Raw genomic sequence first — 25,237 nt, 5'->3', positions numbered from 1 at the left:
GGAAGTGTTTTGGACGATTGGACGTGTCCACAATAGCATGAGAATATCTACATGACTGAACTGTGAATATTTTCATCAATAAGCAGAGGTCAAAAAAGTTGTTTGTTGCTTTGAATCATTTTATGGCAAGCTCTGGCACTTATCTCTCCCTCTCTCTTTTCTTTCTCTTGTTTCTCTGTTTCACAGGACAGGCTGCGGTGGTCACGGTCTCCCTAAAGGAAGGGTCTCCTTCCACTCCCCCTCTCACACCTACACATACACTCCCTCGGACACACACGCACACACACGCAGGATGAGGGAAGCCTGGAGGTGCCTGCTGGGGCTTTGCCTCCTGGCATGCTCCGCCTCTCCCGCCTCTCCTAACGGTGCTGCCAATCCCTTCGCTGGGCAGCAGACACCCCCAGACCCATGCTATGACGACGCGGGCGCTGCCCGCCGCTGTATCCCCGAGTTCATCAACGCCGCCTTTGGCAAGGAGGTGGCCGTGTCCAGTGTGTGCGGCCGGCCGACGCCGTCCCGCTCTTGTAGTGTGGTGGAGCGCGGTGATGAGCGGCCCTCAGTGCGCACCTGCCAGATCTGCGACGCGGCGGACCCGCGGCGTGCCCATCCGCCCTCCTACCTCACTGACCTCAACTCGGCCCACAACCTCACCTGCTGGCAATCGGAGAACCTGCACACCTCGCCGCACAACGTCACCCTCACCCTGTCGCTGGGCAAGAAGTTTGAGATCACCTACGTCAGCCTGCAGTTCTGCTCGCCCCGCCCTGAGTCACTGGCCATCTACAAGAGCATGGACTATGGCAAGAGCTGGACACCTTATCAGTACTACTCGTCCCAGTGTCGGCGCATGTACAACCGGCCCAACAAGGCGGCCATCACCAAGCAGAACGAGCAGGAGGGCCTGTGCACCGATGGCCACACAGACCTCTACCCTCTATCCGGGGGGCTCATTGCCTTCAGCACTCTGGACGGGCGGCCCTCCGGGAAGGACTTTGACAACAGCCCTGTGCTCCAGGACTGGGTGACAGTCACTGACATCCGTGTAGTTTTCAGCCGGCCCCAGCTGCCACGTGAGCTAGGAGCAGGAGGAGTGGGGATAGGCGGGGGAGGCCGGATTGACGAAGACCCAATGGTACCGTCCACGTCTCTGCCGGCGTACTTCTACGCGGTGGGGGACTTCCAGGTGGGCGGGAGGTGTAAGTGCAACGGGCACGCCTCACGCTGCCTCAAAGACAAGGAGGGCAAGCTGGTGTGCGACTGCAAGCACAACACGGAGGGGCCCGAGTGCGACCGTTGCAAGCCCTTTCACTACGACCGGCCATGGCAAAGGGCCAGCGCTCGCGAGGCTAACGAGTGTCTACGTGAGTCACAGCTCTAATCAGCATTTTCTATCAGTTTTGATTCTGTTCTTTTCAATTTTGCTAATTTCAACCATTTTTTACTCTCTTTGCATTTGCATTGTTGAATGTGTAGATTCATTAATTCAATCACACCTCATAACTAGAAATTGATTATTTAATATGGCAATGTTAGACAATTCATACATACACACACACACACACACACACACACACACACACACACACACACACACACACACACACACACACACACACAGATTCTTGAAATGTTTGTGTCAGCATGGATTGGAATTCTTCAGTCCTCATGCAGTTTTTGAACAGAGGAAGGTGCTTGATGATCTGTGTAGTGGATTTACCATGTATTTGTGTTCTGCAACTTTGTTTTTTTGACCAGTACAAATCACTCATTATAGAAATATGAGAATACTCATCAATTCAATGGCCACCATGTTGAAAGGACCATGACATTTTTTGAGCAGGGTCTACTCCGTTACTTATCTTTCTATATCCAGGCACCCCCTCTATCTCTCCAACTCTCTCTCGCTCTCTCTCTCTCACCCTCTCTCCCCGCCCTACCCTTGAGTGAAGGAGGTATTCTCTTCCAGTGACAAGCTACTGAATGCGTCTCAGAATTCCTAATGAGGGAATGTGCGGGATGGGGATTGAGCCCTGTTGCACACCCACCCATCAGTGGGCTTGTGAGGCGAGACGGGCCCAACACAAACACACGTCTGTCTGGGATTCTGTGTGTCTCTCTCTCTCTCGCCTCCTTCTCCACATTATCCTCCCAAACGCCTGTGAATAATGAGTAAATTGTTGAAATACAGGTGGCAGTTCCTTTATGCGACAAGTAGCATACCATTTTCTCCCTTTAAATATGGACAAAACATGGGTAACGTAACTTATATTTGAAAACAGCACATGGTGGTGTTTCTGGGTAGATTCAGCTTAAAACCGAATTAGTCATTTTCGGTATTATTAATTATAATCCCCCATTTTCTCTCTAATTTCAACAGCTCTTTCCCTGAAGCTATATTAAAGAGTTTGATTAATGCTCAATCTGTGTTCTATCTGAGGTTGCTGTAATGGTCTCAGCATTGCAGGTAAAGTTAAAATAAGATTTTGACAATAGTAAGGCTAGATGTGTGTGCTGCCTGAATACACAGGATGACCTGCTGTTGACACAGTTGAAGATGAGGGTGGAATGTTCCGGTGGCCAATGCCAAATGCAACCCATCCCCAACCCTACATTGCCCAACAGATTTACAGTACACCGAAATGCAGCAGCAGTATTTGTGATTTCTGTTTTATTAGCTCTATATACAGGACTCCTGAACACTCAACCCAACTTGATGTTTTCTGGGCTCCCCTCTGAAGTAAACACGCCCCCTCACGAACAAGTCTAAACAGCGAATGACAACAGTTCGAGTTGTTGGCACACCACTGCATCTAAGTCATCCAAGAATGTAATTTGGCAGTGATTGCCATTACTTCAAGACATGTATTCAAAAAAGAACCATCCAGACACTCTCTGAAAGCTTGGCAAGTGGAATTGCAGTAATTTTAGCAGATTACCTTTTTATGGGATTACTGCGTTTTATGATAAAGTGAACACAGATTTTTTTTAATATGTCAAATTCGGTTACTGCTTGTCAGTAGTGATACTTTAAAAACGGGCGGAGGTGGAACCCAATTCAGGTCAATTCTGCAGCCATTGGAAAATAACACCGTATTAGAAGCCACTGTCCCACGTTTTACCTTCCCCGTAACTAAATACAATTACAGGCGAGTAAAAAAAAAACAGGAGTAAAACATTGAAAAACAGTGTATATTTTTCTAACATGTTGTAATTGCCAGCGCTGCTGGCCTGAAATCATATTTAGCGTTGAGCAGTGCCAGATCTGCTTAAAAGAGAGTGACAGGGCCAGAGGAACATAGCTGGGGCCATTGCAGTGCTGGTCCAAGGAGCGGGTCTGTTTCTATTTCCCCCTCCCTGACACCCCCCACCCCCCCCCAGACCCTCAACCCTGTGCCCTTATAGTCACACCCGCCTCATAGCACCCAGCACCCTCCATTCCTAACTTCCCCCAAATCTCCACCCCTCACGCTCTCACTGTCTCGCTTTCTCTGCGCCCCGTTGTCCAGCTCCTTCTCCTACACTCTTACTCGCTTGACTTACTCTCAACCTTTACCACCGCCCCCACACCCGACTCTATCCCGTAATTCCCTCGCTCTTCCCCTCTCCCCACCCCTCTCCTGTTTGGGAAACGTTCCACCTGCTTCCCGTAGATCCCTCCTCAGTGGGATTGATATGTCACCTCCGTCCATTACTCTTGGACTAAATGCCATGTGCGCCGCGGCCAACACTGATGACCTCATCCCAGCGCTGATACAGGGCAGTAAAAACCTAATGCATGTTGCACGCTATACCTGATCACAGATCAGAGGGGACGCCAAACCCACATGTCCCTAATTACAATGTTCCAAAAGGCCCTTTAGGGCTCATTCTAGAATGACCCCGCCACAGTGCTGGTTCCAAAATGTCCTCAAAAGTGTGCTGGACTACGTTTAAAAAAAGACGTCCCCACGGCACACTGAAGCTCATTCTTAAGAGTGTCCCCTCCCTTTGTTGGTCCTCGGCTGGCTTTTTCCTTTCTGGCGCTGCAGAAAGCAGCGGGCCGCACAAACGAGCCCTGTAGGACACCACCGCGTCAGCAGCAGCAGCCGTCTGTGGCGCCGGGCCGAGGTGTGTGTATTCAGTCTGGGAGAGGGTGTGAGATTGGCACGCTTTGGAGAAGCCGGGGTCCCCAGGTGTCACCGGAGCCCTTCTCTGGGTCGCAGGGCTATGGGGCTCCGGGAGTGTTTTTTGGGGGGCGGGCTGAGGTCATGATCCCCTGTGGGGTGATGACAAGGTTAAGCTGACGGGGAGATTCCCCTGGGGGGTGTATATGTTTTATTTTATTCTAACAAAAATATGCAATGAGTATACCAAACATTAGGAACACCTTCCTAATATTGAGTTGCAGCCAACAAGTGACATCGATAAGGGATCATAGCTTTCACCTGGATTCACCTGGTCAGTCTGTCATGGAAAGAGACTGTTCTTAATGTTTTGTGTACTCAGTGTATATTATATTGTATATTATATTCAACAACAAAAAATGTTTTCCATTCATACCATTTGAAACCAGCACAGCTGTGTTGCTGAAGAGAAAACAGGACTTAGTCCACATGTTTATGTAACACGTGCATCGTGCCCCATTAGTGTTTTTACCTTCTTGCCTTAATCATTATCATTCATTGAGATTATTAAAAGATACTTTGAATCCCCTTCCCAGTTCTGAACTGAGTCGAGAGCTTGTATGGTGGTGTGAGCCAAGCCGAGCTGTCTCTCTAGTCCTGTTTGATTGTTCACGGGTCTCGCTAATGTTTGACATGCGCTTCGCCGAGATTACTGTCTGGGTTTTTGGCAGGCCCAGGAACCGTCTGCAGACACAAACCAGCACACACACGCTCCCCGCCCGCCCTGCCGCCCCTCCATGAATCCTGCCCACAGACACGAGTTTACAAACCCAGAGCCATAGCAGTTTGCAATCGAAGCCAAAATAGGAGAGTTTGAGATGGCCTGTTTTTCTAAAGGAGATGTCATGGAAAAATTGTCTGCTTGGTCTCATTCAGAGCCAAAAGATAAAATGCGGTCGGGAACAGGTGAATAACAAGTGTCAGATTACTTACTGCGATAGGATGGTGCATTGGTGGTGATGGTGTTATGGTTATGGCATGCTGGTAGTACAGAGTTACAGAGCTATATCATTACTGAGATAATATGGTGGTATGAGAGCCTGACTGGCACGTTATAGTGTGACGCAACAGCTTGTAATGAAGTTGACTGTTTCATTTGACTTTGATCACAATGTTTTTGTCGGACAGAACAGTTAACAAGTACGGTGGTGGCTTTTGACTGTCAGACTACATAACTATATATTTTATTACTTTGTGGCCATACAGTCCTGGCTCTCTCTGCCAGTGTCACCCCTGCTCGGCCCTACCCTGCCCAGGTCTGCTCTTTGGCCAGCCAGCCTGTTCTCTCATGCTATTCCTTCTCATTAGTGTAGACTAGAGTCTACAGACCATGCCGGCTTCTGCTAGGCTCAGCCCTCTGTAATCCAGAAGTCCACACAGGGAATCACAGTACAGGCCAGACCCCACCAGCTCTAATGGACTCGACAGGCCATGACTGGATACTTAGAGCATGAAGCACATGACTTCAACAATGTGCCTAGCACTTGTCTGAAAGCAGCTGAGATAATGAGAGTGCATCACATATGTGAACAGTACGTACAGTATGCATCACAGGAGGTTGGTGGCACCTTAATTGGGGAGGACGGGCTTGTGGTAATGACTGGAGCGAAATCAATGGAATGGTATCCAATACATTTTTTAAAACATTTTTTAAATTTAGCCTTTATTTAACTGGGCAGGTCAGTTAAGAACAAATTCTTATTTACAATGACGGCCTACCCCGGCCAAACCCAGACAACGCTGGGCCAATTGTGCGCCGCCCTATGTGACTCCCAATCACGGCCTGATGTGATGCAGCACGGATCAAACACGTGGTTTCTAGGTGTTTGATGCCATTCCATTTGCTCCGTTCCGTTCTCCCCTACGCAGCCTCCACTGATACATCCATTGTTCTGGACAGACTAAATCCATGTAGTCTGTCCAGAACAATTCCTCTTTGAATTATTGAACATCTTATATCATACATATACAATGATCTATTCTAGGTCAATATTAGATCATGTCTGCCATGCTAATGAGGCAAGCTTGATTTGGAAATAGGAATTCTATAGAGAGAGAAGGGAGAGATGGAGGAGAGACTTTTTTTGAAGTTCCATTGCCAGACTCCTTCTGCCTTTGAGGGGGCTCAGTATTTTTAGTAGACCTCTGTTTTTTTGGAAACTATTAGCAAGAATTAGGGGGGCGTTGACAGATGGGTTGCTGGAGAAAACAGGGCGGTCCAGGAGGGTGTGTGTGTGAGTGTCTGGTTGGGCTCTACCTCTGGCAGACCCAGACCCAGCGCACACACATCACATCGTCTGGGACAGAGCTGTAAGACCTAAGCACACAGATCTGTGTGGAACTCTGGAAACACTGAAGGACACAAGAGCCCCAAATGCCAAAAACATCCAACTATCTATTCCTTTTATCTCTCTCTCCCTCTCTCTATCTCTGTTCCTCATTCTCCCTCTCTCACCCATCTCACTCCCTCTATCTCTGTTTCTCATTCTCTCTCTCTCTCTCTCTCTCTCTCTCTGTCTGACATGGGGCAGATGGTTACGCGATGCTGATTATAATTTCAAAGCAACGCTCCATCTTTTCACAGCCATGCGACCCCCCCCCTCCCCACCCTTCCACAGCTTCTAGCAAGGGCAGTGAGAGGTCACCTCTCCTCTCCTTCTCTACAACATATTCATCACACCACATTTAGGCACCAGATCATAAAATTACTTCATTCTCACACACGCACACATCGGTTCGGGTTGCAAGGTCATATAGAATTTGAATATCATAACGCATTAAATTGAATAACTTATGTGTGTGTCTCAGAAGCACAGACACTGTTGGATTTCCTTGAGTGCCTCGACCTGTGTTGTTACATGTATGTTGCCATGTTCCTGCTTTCACTAATTGACTGCAAACCCCTCCTCTGCTGTCGCCCAGGGCTCGCCGGGACCCGACACTTCAATTACTTACAGCGTGAGGGGCGGGGGGGGGGTCAAAAAACGAAACCTCCTGTAACTTTCAAATAAATTCCACAGGCGAGGAATGTTGTTCTAAAATCAACAGCCCTATGAAATGGTGCCTTTAGGGTGGTTAGCGTGAGCCACGATCAGGGCTAAGGCTTGTGTGTACGCATGTGCATCATGATTGGGGCATCATGTAAGGGCTTGGTTTTCCTTATCATTAGTGATAGATTTTTTGGAGACGTATGTCAATATCGCAATGTCTTGGTTTGTTAGTAGTTTTCGTCTTGCTTTTACAGCTTTGGCTAAGCCAATAGGATTGGTTTCCATTGTTGATTGGCTGTGTCTGATTCATTTCAGTTTGCTTAGTGTTTCTTTTTCTATTTAGCCACCCATTTGGGTTTTCTGGCAGCACGAAAAGACACTAAAACACAAAAAAACATTGTTTTAAGACCAAAATATCCACAACATTAAGCAGAGGAATGTTGAAATCCTGGGAACCTTCTGTAAATGCCTGCGTCGTGATGCAGGGTTTCCCCTATATTAATTTAGCAGCGGTGGGCTGCCACTCCCCAAAATACATTTTTCAGGATGGCAAAACATTTTCAGTGTGAACTTAAACAACTAAAACCAGGTATGTAGAAAAGATAATGGAGTTATATATAGTTTTAAATACTAACAACCACCAGAATAAAAACTAGACTGTCAGGGAGAATTAGAAATTTAAAAAATGTCATGGCGTGGGCCCCCATTGATTTTGTTATAATGTTTGAGCCACTCAGATAGGATAAGAACATAGCATAAGCCATGGCAAAATGTGTAGAATTGCAGGAAATTTGCTTTAAAACTGCAAAAAAAAATATCTATGGCCAAGAGGAGGGCCTCTTACATTTACGGCAGGAGACTGGGCGTGGTAGTGGGCGTGGCCAATGACGCCGTCTCCTGCCCCTCCACGCTAACTTTGCCACCGCTGCTGAAAAAAATCATAGGGGAAACACTGGTATGGTGTGTGTATATTTGTGCATTTGTATGTTTGTAAGAGTGTGTGTGTGTGTGTGTGTGTGTGTGTGTGTGTGTGTGTGTGTGTGTGTGTGTGTGTGTGTGTGTGTGTGTGTGTGTGTGTGAGTGAGCCACGCATAATCTGGGTGTGTGATCTGAGATGTGGTGTTTCATCACTGTGCCAAGGCAAACTGCTGGGCTGGGGCTCCAGTTAGGTAGCGTGCCCACCCGCCCTCACTCCCATGCCCCCATCTCACTCCATCCCACATATGTTAGCAATCACAACCAGAGGTGCCCACCATTGGGGTGTTCTGAGCCATAATTGAATCTTGTCAAAGTCTGACCTCCCCCAGCGTAGAATTGACTCTCTGGGAGTTATGTTCTTTAAGCACGGGGTACTATTTTATGCTGAGTTTGTGTTTTAAAACTTTTTTTCGTCCTAATGTCATAAAATGTACCATTATTTCTAATAACAGTTTCAGTTTGGGCCATTTTTTTCTGTTTGAGGTCTCTGTGGAGTCTTCCTTTTAAAGTGTTCCTGTAAAAATATGTGGGTTTGGGCTCCTAGCCATTGTTCATCGTGGCAGGAGAATCTGTGGGTATGTGGAGAGCAGAGCATATCTGTCTATCCTTCTGAAAAACGTAGATCTATCTGCCTTTGCTGTCGAGCCCGTTTCATCCGTGTTTTGGATGGCGGTGTCTCCATAGCCTATCCCAGCTATTCCCAACCTTTTTCGGTTACTGCATCACCAACTGAATTTTGAGGGCTATACCTGAGTCGGGCAGCTAACTGGTGGTCAACATTTTCTAGAAACACGAGCTTGAAATGGGCATAAAATCATCTAATCGACTCGACAACAACAAAAAAACATCTATGTTTAGCTGCGTGTTTCTCAAAGTTAGCTGGCTATGGCTAACTTATTGATCCCGCTTTGCAGGTACTTATCTGGTCTATGTGTATGGGTGTACATACTCTCTGTCTATAGTAAACTCTAGAATACTTGATCTATGTATATAGTGTGTGTGTGTGTGTGTGTGTGTGTGTGTGTGTGTGTGTGTGTGTGTGTGTGTGTGTGTGTGTGTGTGTGTGTGTGTGTGTGTGTGTGTGTGTGTGTGTGTGTGTGTGTGTGTGTGTGTGTCATGTCTGACTGGACAGTTACAGATATTTGCGGAGTGGTTTTTTAAAATGTGGAGCATTGGAGGTTTCAGGCTGAAGACTCATCTCTTTCCTTCTCTTTTCCCCTCCTTATGGAACAGCTCCACTGGGACACTCCAACCCAGTTCTACTCTCTCTCTCTCTCTCTCTCTCTCTCTCTGACTGCTGATCAAACCTCTGCCAGACTCCTCTTTTCTCTACTACAGGGCTTTCTATGTCTCTTTCTATGTCTCTATGGAAAGGGAACGGGCAGAGACTGGTTTATTGAAGGCTCTGAATGTTACAAAGGGAGTGGGGGGTACGTCTATCTTTAGCGGCTGAGGTGAGAGGAGGGATTGATGACTGGCTGTGAAAAGATCCAACCAGAGTCAAGTTCAGTAGGCACAATACAGGAGAAAGGTTTTAAAACGGAAGAGATTCAACCTGAACCCATTTGAGAATTTTTGTTTTTGTTTTCCAGTAGTGATGGGGGGAAGAATTGATAGTTATTTAAGTCGCGATATTATTTTGGAAGATATATCGTATCGTTTTGACAATATTATTATTTTAGTTGGCTGTACCTGCTCCAAAAAATCCTGTATTTTTCCTTCATAGCTTTTTCTCCATCTTCTTTTTAAAAAGAGAGCCAATTTCTTTCCGGCACTTTTATTTCCATGACTGATCAAAACGTGTTTTCTCATGGCTCTCTCTTGTCCTGCTGCAATGAGCAATGTGTTTGGAACCTCAAACCGCAATAAAATCCCAGTATTGAATCGCAAAACATATAGAATTGTGAGAATCGCGATACATATCGTATTGCCACCAAAGTATCGTCATAATATCGTATCCTCTGCCATTGGGGGTTAGTATGTGTCTCTCTGTTTTGGGGGGGAGATGGTGAGGCAGATGGGTAACGCTGCAGAGACAGCTCTCATGTATTTTAAATCCCTTCTCTACTTCTAGTATATATATACTTGACAGGTTAAATACTGTACATATTATATCACAAAAATGATTTGGATTAACCTCTTTTTAAGGGATGTATGTTAATGCCAAATATCTGACAAGTACATATCTGATGCTCTATCTGTCTATCATTTCCCTCTGTCTCTGTTTTTCAGCCCCATACCGCCTTTCTTCCTTGTGCCATCTGGCCAGGCGATATGCTTGTTGGAGGTCATGGTGGTCTGGCCACCACAATGACACATGTGGCTCTCTCTCTCTCTCCCTCCCTCTCTCTCTCTCTCTCTCTCTCTCTCTCTCTCTCTCTCTCTCTCTCTCTCTCTCTCTCTCTCTCTCTCTCTCTCTCTCTCTCTTTCTCTCTCTCTCTCTTCTACTTTCTCTCTCTCTCTCTCTCTCTTTCTTCTACTTTCTCTCTCCGCTCTCTCACTCTGTCAATTTCAATGTACCATTCTTCTCTTTCTCGCTCCCCATCTCATTATCTCTCTTTCCTATCTATCTATCTATCTATCTATCTATCTATCTATCTATCTATCTATCTATCTATCTATCTATCTATCTATCTATCTATCTATCTATCTATCTATCTATCTATCTATCTCTCTATCTCTCTCTATCTCTCTCAATTCAATTCAATTCAAGGGGCTTTATTGGCATGGGAAACATGTGTTAACATTGCCAAAGCAAGTGAGGTAGATAATATATAAAGTGAAATAAACAATAAAAATTAACAGTAAACATTACACATACAGAAGTTTCAAAACAATAAAGACAATCCAAATGTCATATTATATATATACAGTGTTTTAACAATGTACAAATGGTTAAAGGACACAAGATAAAATAAATAAGCATAAATATGGGTTGTATTTACAATGGTGTTTGTTCTTCACTGGTTGCCCTTTTTTCGTGGCAACAGGTCACAAATCTTGCTGCTGTGATGGCACACTGTGGAATTTCACCCAGTAGATATGGGAGTTTATCAAAATTGGATTTGTTTTCAAATTCTTTGTGGATCTGTGTAATCTGAGGGAAATATGTGTCTCTAATATGGTCATACATTGGGCAGGAGGTTAGGAAGTGCATCTCAGTTTCTACCTCATTTTGTGGGCAGTGTGCACATAGCCTGTCTTCTCTTGAGAGCCATGTCTGCCTACGGCGGCCTTTCTCAATAGCAAGGCTATGTTCACTGAGTCTGTACATAGTCAAAGTGTAAGGGCTTTTCTGTGGTGAAGGAGAAGCAGACCAAAATGCAGCGTGATGGTTATTCATGTTCTTTAATAAAGGAACTAGACATGAAATAACGAACAAAACAATAAATGTGCGAAAACCTAAACAGTCCTATCTGGTGCAAACACAGAGACAGGAACAATCACCCACAAACACACAGTGAAACCCAGGCTACCTAAGTATGATTCTCAATCAGAGACAACTAATGACACCTGCCTCTGATTGAGAACCATACTAAGCTGAAACATAGAAATACCCAAAACCTAGAAAAACAAACATAGACTGCCCACCCAACTCACGCCCTGACCATAATAAATAAATATAAAACAAAGGAAATAAAGGTCAGAACGTGACAGTACCCCCCCCTTGACCTATAGGGGAGGGTCTGGGTGGGTGTCTGTCCGCGGGCTCTGGCGCGGGACGCGGACCCCACTTCACCATTGTCTTAGTCCGCCTCATTGTCCGCCTCCGTGGCTCTCTAACCATGGCAACCCCTCTCAATGACCCCACTGGACAGAGGGGCAGCTGCTCGGGACAGAGGGGCAGCTCGGGACAGAGGTGCAGCTGCTCGGGACAGAGGGGCGGCAGCTTGGGACTGAGGGGCTCTGGCGCCTCTGGGCTGAGGGGCTCAGGCCTCTCTGGGCTGAGGGGCTCTGGCGCCTCTGGGCTGAGGGGCTCTGGCGCCTCTGGGCTGAGGGGCTCTGGCGCCTCTGGGCTGAGTGGCTCTGGCGGCCCCTGGCTGACTGGCGGCACTGGCGGCCCCTGGCTGACTGGCGGCACTGGCGGCCCCTAGCTGACTGGCGGCACTGGCTGACTGGCTGCACTGGCGGCCCCTGGCTGACTGGCGGCACTGGGCAGACGGGTGGCTCAGGCGGCGCTGGGCAGACGGTGGCTCAGATGGCGCTGGGCAGACGGGTGGCTCAGGCGGCGCTGGGCAGACGGGTGGCTCAGATGGCGCTGGGCAGACGGGAAGCTCCGGCAACGCTGGAGACACGGGTAGCTCAGATGGCGCTGGGCAGACGGGAAGCTCCGGCAACGCTGGAGAGGCGGAAGGCTCCGGCAGCGCTGGACAGGCGGGAGCACCTGTAGGGGTGAGACGGAGAGACAGCCTGGTGCGGGGGGCTGCCACCGGAGGGCTGGTGCGTGGAGGTGGTACCGGATAGACCGGACCGTGCAGGTGCACTGGAGCTCTTGAGCACCGAGTCTGCCCAACCTTGCCCGATTGAATGCTCCCGGTTGCCCTGCCAGTGCCGGCGAGGTGGAATAGCCCGCACTGGGCTATGCAGGCGAACCGGGGACACCGTGCGCAAGGCTGGTGCCATGTAAGCCGGCCCAAGGAGAGGGACCACTGGGGACCAGATGCGTAGAGCCGGCTTCATGGCGCTTGGCTCAATGCTCACTCCAGCCCGGCCGATACGCGGAGCTGGTATGTACCGCACCGGGCTATGCACCCGCACTGGGGACACCGTGCGCTCCACAGCATAACACGGTGCCTGCCCGGTCTCTCTCGCCCCCCGGTAAGCACAGGAAGTTGGCGCAGGTCTCCTACCTGGCTTCGCCACACTTCCTGTGTGCCCCCCCCCAAGAAATTTTTGGGGCTGCCGCTCGGGCTTCCTTGCCAGCCGTGTTCCCTCATATCGCCGGCTCCTCTCTCCGGCTGCCTCTGCTCTCCTAGCTGCCTCCACCTGTTCCCATGGAAGGCGATCCTTTCCCGCCAGGATCTCCTGTCCATTCCTCTTCAAATCAAATCAAATCAAATCCAATTTTATTTGTCACATACACATGGTTAGCAGATGTTAGTGCGAGTGTAGCGAAATGCTTGTGCTTCTAGTTCCGACAATGCAGTAATAACCAACAAGTAATCTAGCTAACAATTCCAAAACTACTACCTTATAGACACAAGTGTAAGGGGATAAAGAATATGTACATAAAGATATATGAGTGAGTGATGGTACAGAGCGGAATAGGCAAGATACAGTAGATGGTATTGAGTGCAGTATATACATATGAGATAAGTATGTAAACAAAGTGGCATAGTTAAAGTGGCTAGTGATACATGTATTACATAAGGATGCAGTAGATGATATAGAGTACAGTATATACGTATACATATGAGATGAATAATGTAGGGTATGTAAACATTATATTAGGTAGCATTGTTTAAAGTGGCTAGTGATATATTTTACATTACATTTTACATTATTAAAGTGGCTGGAGTTGAGTCAGTGTGTTGGCAGCAGCCACTCAATGTTAGTGGTGGCTGTTTAACAGTCTGATGGCCTTGAGATAGAAGCTGTTTTTCAGTCTCTCGGTCCCAGCTTTGATGTACCTGTACTGACCTCGCCTTCTGGATGATAGCGGGGTGAACAGGCAGTGGCTCGGGTGGTTGCTGTCCTTGATGATCTTTATGGCCTTCCTGTGACATCGGGTGGTGTAGGTGTCCTGGAGGGCAGGTAGTTTGCCCCCAGTGATGCGTTGTGCAGACCTCACTACCCTCTGGAGAGCCTTACGGTTGTGGGCGGAGCAGTTGCCGTACCAGGCGGTGATACAGCCTGACAGGATGCTCTCGATTGTGCATCTGTAGAAGTTTGTGAGTGCTTTTGGTGACAAGCCAAATTTCTTCAGCCTCCTGAGGTTGAAGAGGCGTTGCTGCGCCTTCTTCACGATGCTGTCTGTGTGGGTGGACCAATTCAGTTTGTCTGTGATGTGTACGCCGAGGAACTTAAAACTTACTACCCTCTCCACTACTGTTCCATCGATGTGGATAGGGGGGTGTTCCCTCTGCTGTTTCCTGAAGTCCACAATCATCTCCTTAGTTTTGTTGACGTTGAGTGTGAGGTTATTTTCCTGACACCACACTCCGAGGGCCCTCACCTCCTCCCTGTAGGCCGTCTCGTCGTTGTTGGTAATCAAGCCTACCACTGTTGTGTCGTCCGCAAACTTGATGATTGAGTTGGAGGCGTGCGTGGCCACGCAGTCGTGGGTGAACAGGGAGTACAGGAGAGGGCTCAGAATGCACCCTTGTGGGGCCCCAGTGTTGAGGATCAGCGGGGTGGAGATGTTGTTGCCTACCCTCACCACCTGGGGGCGGCCCGTCAGGAAGTCCAGTACTCAGTTGCACAGGGCGGGGTCGAGACCCAGGGTCTCGAGCTTGATGACGAGCTTGGAGGGCACTATGGTGTTAAATGCCGAGCTGTAGTCGATGAACAGCATTATCACATGGGTATTCCTCTTGTCCAGATGGGTTAGGGCAGTGTGCAGTGTGGTTGAGATTGCATCGTCTGTGGACCTATTTGGGCGGTAAGCACATTGGAGTGGGTCTAGGGTGTCAGGTAGGGTGGAGGTGATATGGTCCTTGACTAGTCTCTCAAAGCACTTCATGATGACGGAAGTGAGTGCTACGGGGCGCCGCTGTTGCTGTTGCCCGTTACCACGCCGCTTGGTCCTGTTGTGGTGGGTGATTCTGTATGTTAGTGGCTTGTGTCAGCACAGGTCTCATTTGTAGCTTCACGGTCGTCATTGGTTTATTGTTTTTGTTACTCTTTTGTATAGTGTTGCAGTGTTCAGTGTTCTCTTTATTAAAATTCACTATGAACACATACCACGCCGCATTTTGGTCCTCTGATCCTTCTCGCCTCTCCTCTTCAGATGAAGAGGAGGAAGACCGTGACAGAATCACCCAACTCACGCCCTGACCATACTAAATAAATACAAAACAAAGGAAATAAAGGTCAGAACGTGACACAAAGCTTTCCTTAATTTTGGGTCAGTCACAGTGGTCAGGTATTCTGCCGCTATGTACTCTCTGTTTAGGGCCAAATAGCATTCTAGTTTGCTCTGTTTTTTTGTTAATTCTTTCCAATGTGTCAAGTAATTCTCTTTTTGTTTTCTCATGATTTGGTTGGGTCTAATACTGCTGCTGTCCTGGGGCTCTGTAGGGTGTGTTTGTGTTTGTGAACAGAGCCCCAGGACCAGCTTGCTTAGGGGACTCTTCTCCAGGTTCATCTCTCTGTAGGTGATGGCTTTGTTATGGAAGGTTTGGGAATCGCTTCCTTTTAGGTGGTTATAGAATTTAACGTCTCTTTTCTGGATTTTGATAATTAGTGGGTATCGGCCTAATTCTGCTCTGCATGCATTATTTGGTGTTCTACGTTGTACACGGAGGATACCTTTGCAGAATTCTGCGTGCAGAGTCTCAATTTGGTGTTTGTCCCATTTTGTGAAGTCTTGGTTGGTGAGCGGACCCCAGACCTCACAACCATAAAGGGCAATATGACTGATTCAAGTATTTTTAGCCAAATCCTAATTGGTATGTTGAAATTTATGTTCCTTTTAATAGCATAGAATGCCCTTCTTGCCTTGTCTCTCAGATCGTTCACAGCTTTGTGGAAGTTACCTGTGGCGCTGATGTTTAGGCCAAGGTATGTATAGTTTTTTGTGTGCTCTAGGGCAACAGTGTCTAGATGGAATTTGTATTTGTGGTCCTGGTGACTGGACCTTTTTTGGAACACCATTATTTTGGTCTTACTGAGATTTACTGTCAGGGCCCAGGTCTGACAGAATCTGTGCATAAGATCTAGGTGCTGCTGTAGGCCCTCCTTGGTTGGTGACAGAAGCACCAGATCATCAACAAACAGCAGACATTTGACTTCGGATTCTAGTAGGGTGAGGCCGGGTGCTGCAGACTTTTCTAGTGCCCGCGCCAATTCGTTGATATATATGTTGAAGAGGGTGGGGCTTAAGCTGCATCCCTGTCTCACCCCACGACCCTGTGTGAAGATATTTGTGTGTTTTTTGCCAATCTTAACTGCACACTTGTTGTTTGTGTACATGGATTTTATAATGTCGTATGTTTTACCCCCAACACCACTTTCCATCAGTTTGTATAGCAGACCCCCTCTCTCTCTCTTCTCTCTCTCAACACACACCACTTTTCTTTTCTTCCACTTTCTCTCTCTCTCCTCAGTGAACTATCTCAGTTATTTATAGTTATTACCCACTCCACCTCCGGTTCACCTCAACGCTTAACCCCTAATGTCAGTATTACCTTTTGCCTCAACTCTTTAACCATCAGTTTACCCTTCACTTCTTCACCTAACCCACAGCCTACAGTTCATCTCTCTCAATATGACCCATCTCTCCTAAACCATTTACAGCAACTGCAGTCCACATTAAGCCTTAGAATTCAGTTTCGCCAAATACAGTGGCTTACATGCAGAGATCCTATTCCAAAATGTGTATCTTCCTCATCTCATTGTATCAGTCCTACATGGAGCTAACATGATTGTGTAATAGGTTCCCCCGCCTGGACCACTGGGTCTTTCCAGTGGAAAGAAAGAAAGAAAGAAAGCGAGAGAGAGGGGACAGAGATAACAATGTTTATACATGGCGAGGTGAAGTGGACTAGAAAGACCAGAGTTTAGGCAGACTCCAACTGACAACAGGCCCCAATCTGGCATCCCTCCAGCCTAATCTTGTTAAACTCTTCCCCCTGTTGATGCCATCCAGAGAGAGAGAGAGATGGAGGGAGGGAGAGAGAGAGAGAGAGAGAGAGAGATGGGGGGAGCGAGTGAGAGAGAAAGAGAGAGAGAGATAGGTGAGGGAGAGAGAAAGAAATGGGGAGAGAGAAAAAGTGGAAGAAAGAAAAGAGGTGTGTGTTGAAATAGGGAGAGAGAGAGAGGGGGAGAGAGAGAGGAGGAGAATTAAGGGACTCTCAGTTCAAAAGGGCTCCCGAGAGCTGGCTCTTAAGCCGACGGCGTGTGGCTAACCGCAAAATGAGTGTAGAGAGGGTCAAGGGGAAGGGAGGGAGAAAGTGAGAAACGTTAGGCGTGTGTGTGTGCCCACAACCCCTCCTCGTGCTACTGGGCCAGAAGTGTCTCTCTTAGATAAATGATAGACATGGGGCTGTTTCCCCAGGGCTTTAGACCCTAGTAGTGTCTGGTCTGTAGCCTTAGTCTACACTCACAGTATCTAGTCTTCCCTCATCTCTAGTCTCTGGTCATTGTGGTTCGCTGTGGTCATCTGATATAGTCTCATGTCCCTCTGCTTTCTGGTGTTCGGTCCCCGGTCCCTTGTCTTCAGTGTGTGGTCATTGGTTCCTGGTTTGAGTGTGCGTGCATATGTGTGTCCCCGTGTGTGTCCGTAAGTTTTGTGTTTGTTTGTGTGTGTGTGTGAGTATCTGTGTGTGTGAGTGTGTGTGCCTGTCAGAGTGTGTACTCTGGACCTGGCTCTAATGAGGAGATAATGAACCGGTGCTCCCCTGGTGCTCTGGAGCAGGTGGTTGGACCAGGCCAAGCGGCACGGAGCCCATCCACAGGCAGGCGCGTGCCTGTGGTCATACCCCGGCCAGGGAATCATGGACCTGCCTGCAGCCTGGCACACACACGGACGTGCGCACAAGCACACACACAAACACACGGACGTGCGCACAAGCATACACACACGTAAACATACAGGCAGACTCACTGTGGATGGCAGGGGCCCACATTGCGGGCGGTGGTAGACAGGCCCAGGGCACCCCAGGGGGGCTCCAGGTTTGGACGGGGGCCTGGGCATGGGGGGGGCTCCGATTTTCAAGGACCTATTTTAGCCATGCGATTTGGGTTCGTACAGGCATCCAAAATCAATTGGCTGGGCGCACTGGCTTGGCTTGGACCAAAACATTAGGTTAGATCCCTAACATATGGAGCTGGAGTTGAGACATTGCACACTCAATGCATTTGAGTTTTTATTATAGGATAGCACTTTTTTCAGAGCCAATTTGCCATGGGACGTTTAATAAACTTTTTCATAGGCTAAACCGGTTTGTGTGTAGACACCTTCTAGTTCGGCTTCAGCGAGCAAGCGGACCATTTGTCAATGAACGTCTGCCATTAAGAAAACAAGCCAAACTTCCTTCCAAACGTCTTTCCTATTGGTTTTACCTACATGGAAGGTTGTTCTCTAAGACACACAGAACTGTAGTTGATGTACTTTATGTGTACTTTGCACATAAACAAACCAAACTAACAAGGCTACTAATGAAGTGTGGGTGGAGTAAATATTGTGATATGTAGGGTTTGATATGGTAATCAGACTGATGCCGGACTGAAATAACACGTTTGGAATGAGTGGAACCAATTAGGACCCGCTGTGAGAAAACGATGGTGGGAGCTGTTCTCCCATATCTCTCTCTCTCTCTCACTCTCTTTCCCGCCCCATATCTGTCTCTGTCTCTGTCTCTCAGTTCTCCATTCTCCAGCAGGCGTATTATCCGATTTACTGGACACCAGAGCACTACTAGCAGGCCTGGGGAGTACAAATGCACGCTACTTTGCAGTATTTCAGAACAAGCACTGTGTGCGCGTGCGTCTGCTCATGTTCTTTTTTGTTCTGTAATGGACTTGAAAGCATAATGGAGAAAGCATCTAGCACAGAGTAGGCACATGCATATGTATGTTTTACAGGTTATTCAATGGCAGGTGTTCCAACACAATGGGGTTGTATTCATTATGACACAACGTAGGGCCCTCCCGAAAACAAGTGTTTCTTATTGGATAACTCCAGGTTGTCTCTCCCTGTTTTAGTTTGTTTTCTTCTGTTTGGTGCCTAATGACAATGACCCAGGACTTCATCATTTCATATTACAGTAAGATTCCAATCCCAGAATGGACCTGATTAGAAGAACTAGACACCACTAACAGTGAGAAAGTGGAGATCCGCCCCAAATGTTTCCGTGTAGAGGGGCGCAATGAGACAACTCTCTCTCCCTCTCTTTCTGTGTTGTTAGTTTCCTCTCTCCCTACACCTCTCCCGTATCCTTTGTCTCAGCAGCTGTCTATTTGCCGAGGCTTTGTCTTCGTTTGTCTGTGGAATTTCACACAGCAGCAGCACCAACAGGGACTTAGTTCGGAGCGTTCGACTCTGACCTATAAAAAAACGCTCGCTCGGGCCCTTGCCTCCCAGGGTCCTCTGCTGTTTCCCCCATAAGCCTTCTTTCAAACCCCCTCCGGTTTTTCCTCCAACAGATAACAATTAGCGAGTGTTTTTGGAGAGCTCCAGTGGAGCTTTGATGTGTTAATGAATTGAAAAATGGCCCTCGCCGGTTTTCAGTTATCCCTGCTGAGCCTAATTAGAGGGAGTTTGTCTGCTGTGTGCGCGTGCGTGTGTGTTTTGTGTACCTGTGTGTGTGAGTGTGTGTGTGTGTGTGTTAGTGGTTGTGTGTACATCACTTCAAAACAAACCCATAAACATTCCAAGTGGTGCAGCAAATCCTGGAGCAGGCACTGAGGTGAAGTTAACAGCCCCCCACCTCTGTCTATCTTTCTCCTCTCCTCCACACCTCTCTCTATCACCTCCTCTCCTCCACCCCTCTCTCTATCTTTCTCCTCTCCTCCACTCCTCTCCTCTCTCTTTCTCCTCTCCTTCACTCCTCTCTCTATCTTTCTCCCCTCCTCCACACCTCTCTCTCTTTCTCCTCTCCTCCACACCTCTCTCTATCTTTCTCCTCTCCTCCACTCCTCTCCTCTATCTTCCTCCACTCCTCTATCTTTCTCTTCTCCTCCACTCCTCTCTCTATCTTTCTCTTCCACTCTATCCTTCTCCTCTCCTCCACTCCTCTCCTCTCTTTCGCCTCTCCTTCACTCCTCTATATCTTTCTCCTCTCCTCCACTCCTCTCTCTATCTTTCTCCTCTCTCTCATTTCTCTTTCTTCCCCACTTCCCAAGCTCTTTTTAAAGAGAGGGCGGAATAATGAGCACAAGTCCTGTTTGAAGCATCAGGTCCAGTCGGTAGTGCAAGCAACTGATTCACAATACACAAGCACACTCTCTCTTTCTCAACAGGTCTAATCCGACATCTGATCTCTCCTCTTATGTTGGATAGCAACTCTAGAACGCTTGGACCTTTTTTTCTATTGTTGAATTCATTCATATTCAAAATGACAGTTTAGACCATCTGTTGATCCAGCTTTGTGTAGAAAAGTCCTAATATTGAGTTGAACTTTAAATTCCTCCACTTATATCTGCTATGAAGGTGGGCCGTGTGGCAGTAAAGGATTAAGGCTGGAGAAAAGGGTGCCAGTGATCCTCCTGCTTTCATGTCCCACTACAAGGTGTTAATGGACACAAGTGCTCGCAGCTGTGTGTGTGTGTGTTTGAGGCGTTTGATCACAATCTCCACCCCCTCCTCCCCTTTTTCCAACCTCTATACCACCCTCCTGCCCTTGTTCCAGCGGGTGTGTTCTTTGTCACATCCTCTTAAGGAGAAATTGGACATGCTGTTTTTACACACTGACACACACACATAGTACTCTCGAATACACATGTAGGTGTGCACATACACACCCACACACGGACTAACACACACCTTAATACCTGTATTTTAATATACTGTTTTTTAAATTTATTATGATTTAGTCTGCTGTGGGTTTCACCCATCCCAGTTCTTCTTACTGTACCATCCATGCCATCCATCCAAGTGCCATCCATCCAAGTTTCCAGACCAATAATGTCATGTCTATGGTCCAGACACTTTCACCATGGTTGGAAAGCGAGGTAGCGGCAGTGAACCCTTCCCCAAACCCTTAAAATAGCTTGAGGTCAAGGGTCAAACCCAGACCCCGTGCCACCAGCCTCCTAAAACACACCACGAAGAGCCAGCAGCGGCATAGCTACAGAAAAAGAACAAGTCCGAGAGGGATTCAAACCTAACTAGTATTTAATTAACTTCAGAATTCCATACATACAAATTGTCTGCGTAATTGCCAAGAGAAGGAGTCTGTGAATGTGCTCTTTTCCTGGAGCCTGCGACCCTGTAAAACTGCAGCGAGAAAGGGCTCTGTTCCCATCTCTCTGTGCCAGAAACCCCTTTGCTGAGTAGCAGTTGAGAAACCGGATTCCAGTGCCGGCTTGTTTCAGCCATGTTTATCCCCCCACAGGCGGATACCAAGACGGACATCAAGGAACGTCACTGGACTTTATGCAAACTGGAAACCATATATCCTGAGGCTGCTTTTATTGTAGCTGGGGATTTCAACAAAGCTAATCTGAGAACAAGGCTACCTAAATTCTATCAGCATATCAATTGCAGTACACGAGCGAGTAACACACTCGACCAATGCTACTCTAACTTCCGCGATGCATACAAGGCCCTTCCCCACCCTCCTTTTGGCAAATCTGACCATGACTCCATCTTGTTGCTCCCCTACTATAGGCAGAAACTAAAACAGGAAGTGCCAGTGCTTAAGTCTATCCAACGCTGGTCGGACCAATCGGATTCCACGCTTCAAGATTGCTTTGATCACGCGGACTATGATATGTTCCAGGTAGCCTCAGAGAATAACATTGACGTATACACTGACTCTGTGAAGTTTATAAGGAAGTGTATAGGAGATGTTGTACCCACTGTGACTATTAAAACCTTCCCTAACCAGAAACCGTGGATTGATGGCAGCATTCGCGCAAAACTGAAAGCACGTACCACCGCGTTTAATCATGGCAAGGCGACAGGAAACATGACCGAATACAAACAGTGTAGTTATTCCCTCCATAAGGCAATAAGGCATGCTTCAAGATGTCCACCATTGTTCCTTTTCCCAAGAAAGCTAAGGTAACTGAACTAAATTACTATCGCCCCGTAGCACTCATTTCTGTCATCATGAAGTGCTTTGATAGACTAGTCAAGGACCATATCACCTCCACCCTACCTGTTACCCTAGACCCACTCCAATTTGCTTACCGCCCAATAGGTCCATAGACGATGCAATCGCCATCACACTGCACACTGCCCTATCCCATCTGGACAAGAGGATTACCTATGTAAGAATGCTGTTCATTGACTACAGCTCAGCATTCAACACCATAGTACCCTCCAAACTCATCATTAAGCTTGAGACCCTGAGTCTCGACACCGCCCTGTGCGACTGGGTCCTGGACTTCCTGACGGGCTGCCCCCAGGTGGCGAAGGTAGGAAACAACATCTCCACTCCGCTGACCCTCAACACTGGGGCCCCACAAGGGTGCGTTCTCAGCCCTCTCCTGTACTCCATGTTCACCCACAACTGCGTGACCATGCACGCCTCCAACTCAATCATCAACTTTGCAGACGATACTATAGTGGTAGGCTTGATTACCAACAATGATGAGACAGCCTATAGGGAGGAGGTGAGGGCCCTCGGAGTGTGGTGTCAGGAAAATAACCTCTCACTCAATGTCAGCAAAACAAAAGCGATGATGGTGGACTTCAGGAAACAGCAAAGGGAGCACCCCCCTTTCCACATCGATGGAACAGCAGTGGAGAAGGTGGAAAGTTACATATCACCGGCAAACTGAAATGGTCCACGCACACAGACAGTGTGGTGAAGAAGGCACAACAGCGCCTCTTCAACCTCAGGAGGCTGAAAAAAATGTGGCTTGTCACCTGAAAACCCTCTAACTTATACAGGTGCACAATTGAGAGCATCTTGTCGGGCTGTATCACCACCTGGTATGGTAACTGCACCGCCCACATCCGCAGGGCACGCCAGAGGGTGGTGCGGTGTGTACAACGCATCATCCAGGGGCAAACTGCCTGCCCTCCAGGACACCTACAACACCCGATGTCACAGGAAGGCCAAAAAGATCATCAAGGACAACAACCACCCGAGCCACTGTCTGTTCACCCCGCTTCCATCTAGAAGTCGAGGTCAGTACAGGTGCATCAAAGCTGGGACAGAGAGATAGAAGCTGTTCAATCTCAAGGCTATCAGATTGTTAAACAGCCACCACTAGCACAGAGAGGCGGCTGCCTACCTACAGACTTGATATCATTGGCCACTTTAATAAATGGAACACTAGTCACTTTAATAATGTTTACATATCTTGCATTACTCATTTCATATGTATATACTCTATCCTTCACTATATGTTCTTTACTATCTATCGCATCTTAGCCGCTCTGTTACTGCTCATCCTTATATTTTATACTTATATATTCTCATCCCATTCCTTTACTATATTGTGTGTATTAGGTTTTGTTGTGGAATTGTTAGATATTACCTGTTAGATACTGCTGCACTGTCAGATCTAGAAGCATAAGCATTTCGCTACACTCGCAATAACATCTGCCAGCCATGTGTATGTCACTAGTACAATTTGATTTGAAATTCCAGTTATTATTGATATGGCCTTACATTTTTCATTCAAGTATCTCATGGTCCCATCAAAGGTAATTTTGTTATCAAATGAAAAGCTTTCCTTAAAAAAATGAATGCTTGACGCGGTGGCAGTCCCTGTGCTGGATGTTGTTACAACACTGACCTTAGAGAAGTCAGTCACAGTCAGTCTCTCTCTCTCACACACTGTGACTGGCAACACTTCATGGCTCCATGCTTTTATTCAGTGCAGACTGTTGTGGTCTACGCCTTACGAAACAGTCATTGATATAGAACCCTGTTTTGACTCACTGCAGTCAATACACTCACATCTGATTACATCTGATTACATTTATTTTGTCCCCCCCCAGAGAAGTGTCCTCTGCTGATACTTTTTGGGATCCAAGTTCTTTGTTGTTGTTTGCTTCTCGCAAACCGTTTCCGTGGATCACTTTGAACTGGCACCAAATGCTCTGGCAATGTTCTTTGAACACTTGGCCAAGTGTTAGAGGAATCTGAGTTCAGGTTTGAATTGAACCTGACTGGGGTTAAGGATTTGGACCAGGTCTCTCCCATCTCAGGGGCAGATCTCCCACACCCTACCTGGCCTGTGAACACAATTGCACCCTTGAAGTAGTGCACTACTGTATATAGGGAATAGGGTGGCATTTCAAACACAGCGCTGGAGATCAAAGAGTGTTCATATCCAAATGACTGGCAGAGAGCATCTTGGTTCCTCTCAATGTTTCTTCCTAATAGCCCTGCAACGCTATAGCCATCGGGCGTCCGGCATTGCTGTCAGCCATTGAGGAAATGCTTCCTTTGAAATCAATGAAAGCTGCTTCACTGCCCATGTTGCACTCTCGTTGCGTCACGTACAATGGCAGCGTCCAAGCTCAAGAATCGCAGAGTTTCAATTCCTGATGGCCCTAATTCGGGTTCATTCTATCTTGTGAATTGAAGTAATGAAAAATAAAGTTGGCTTTAGTACTAGCTAGCCCCCCCCCAAAAAAACTATTTTACGCTGCTGCTACTCTCTGTTTATCATATATGCATAGTCACTTTAACTATACATTCATGTACATACTACCTCAATTAGCCCGATCAACCGGTGCCCCCGCACATTGGCTACCTGGCTATCTGCATCGTGTCCCGCCACCCACCACCCGCCAACCTCTCTTTTACCCTACTGCTACTCTCTGTTTATCATATATACATAGTCACTTTAACCATATCTACATACTACCTCAATCAGCCCGACTAACCGGTGCCTGTATGTAGCCTCGCTACTGTTATAGCCTCGCTACTGCATATATCCTCACTACTGTTATTTTTCATTGTCTTTTTACTGTTGTTTTTATTTCTTTACTTGCCTATTGTTCACCTAATAACTTTATTTATTATTATATTATTTTTTTACTTAGAAATTGCACTGTTGGTTAGAGCCTGTACGTAAGCATTTCACTATAAGGTCTACATACACTTGTTGTATTCAGGGCACGTGACAAATACAATTTGATTTGATTTTAACCCCTCTGAAAGACACACATACATACACAGGTTCTGGAGAGGTGTGGGGGGTTGCCACACTGGGCGCCCGTGGCGCTGTTTTTGTGGGGGGTTAAGTGCCTTGCCCGAGGGCACAGCAGGCAACGGCATCTAGGATTTGATACCAGCAACCCTCTGGTTGCCAGCT

General features: G+C 47.3%; 1 protein-coding gene across 4 annotated transcripts in view; it reads left to right on the top strand.

Moving 5' to 3' along the window:
• Positions 1-25,237, top strand: part of ntn2 (netrin 2) — a 59,916-nt gene that overhangs the window by 15,025 nt on the left and 19,654 nt on the right. For 3 of the 4 annotated variants that reach the window (XM_024386882.2, XM_024386884.2, XM_024386881.2), the window contains exon 2: positions 187-1,361. In XM_024386882.2, coding sequence (XP_024242650.1) covers positions 293-1,361 — 1,069 coding nt within the window. In that variant the 5' untranslated portion in view covers positions 187-292. The remainder of the gene's footprint in view (positions 1-186; positions 1,362-25,237) is intronic. The other variant, XM_024386883.2, reaches the window with a different exon arrangement.

This window comes from Oncorhynchus tshawytscha, linkage group LG24 (assembly GCF_018296145.1).
Source record: "Oncorhynchus tshawytscha isolate Ot180627B linkage group LG24, Otsh_v2.0, whole genome shotgun sequence".
In the NCBI taxonomy this organism is placed as follows: Eukaryota; Metazoa; Chordata; class Actinopteri; order Salmoniformes; family Salmonidae; genus Oncorhynchus; species Oncorhynchus tshawytscha.
The sequence above is the reverse complement of the archived record's forward strand: the minus strand, read 5'-3'. Positions and strand labels throughout refer to the sequence as shown.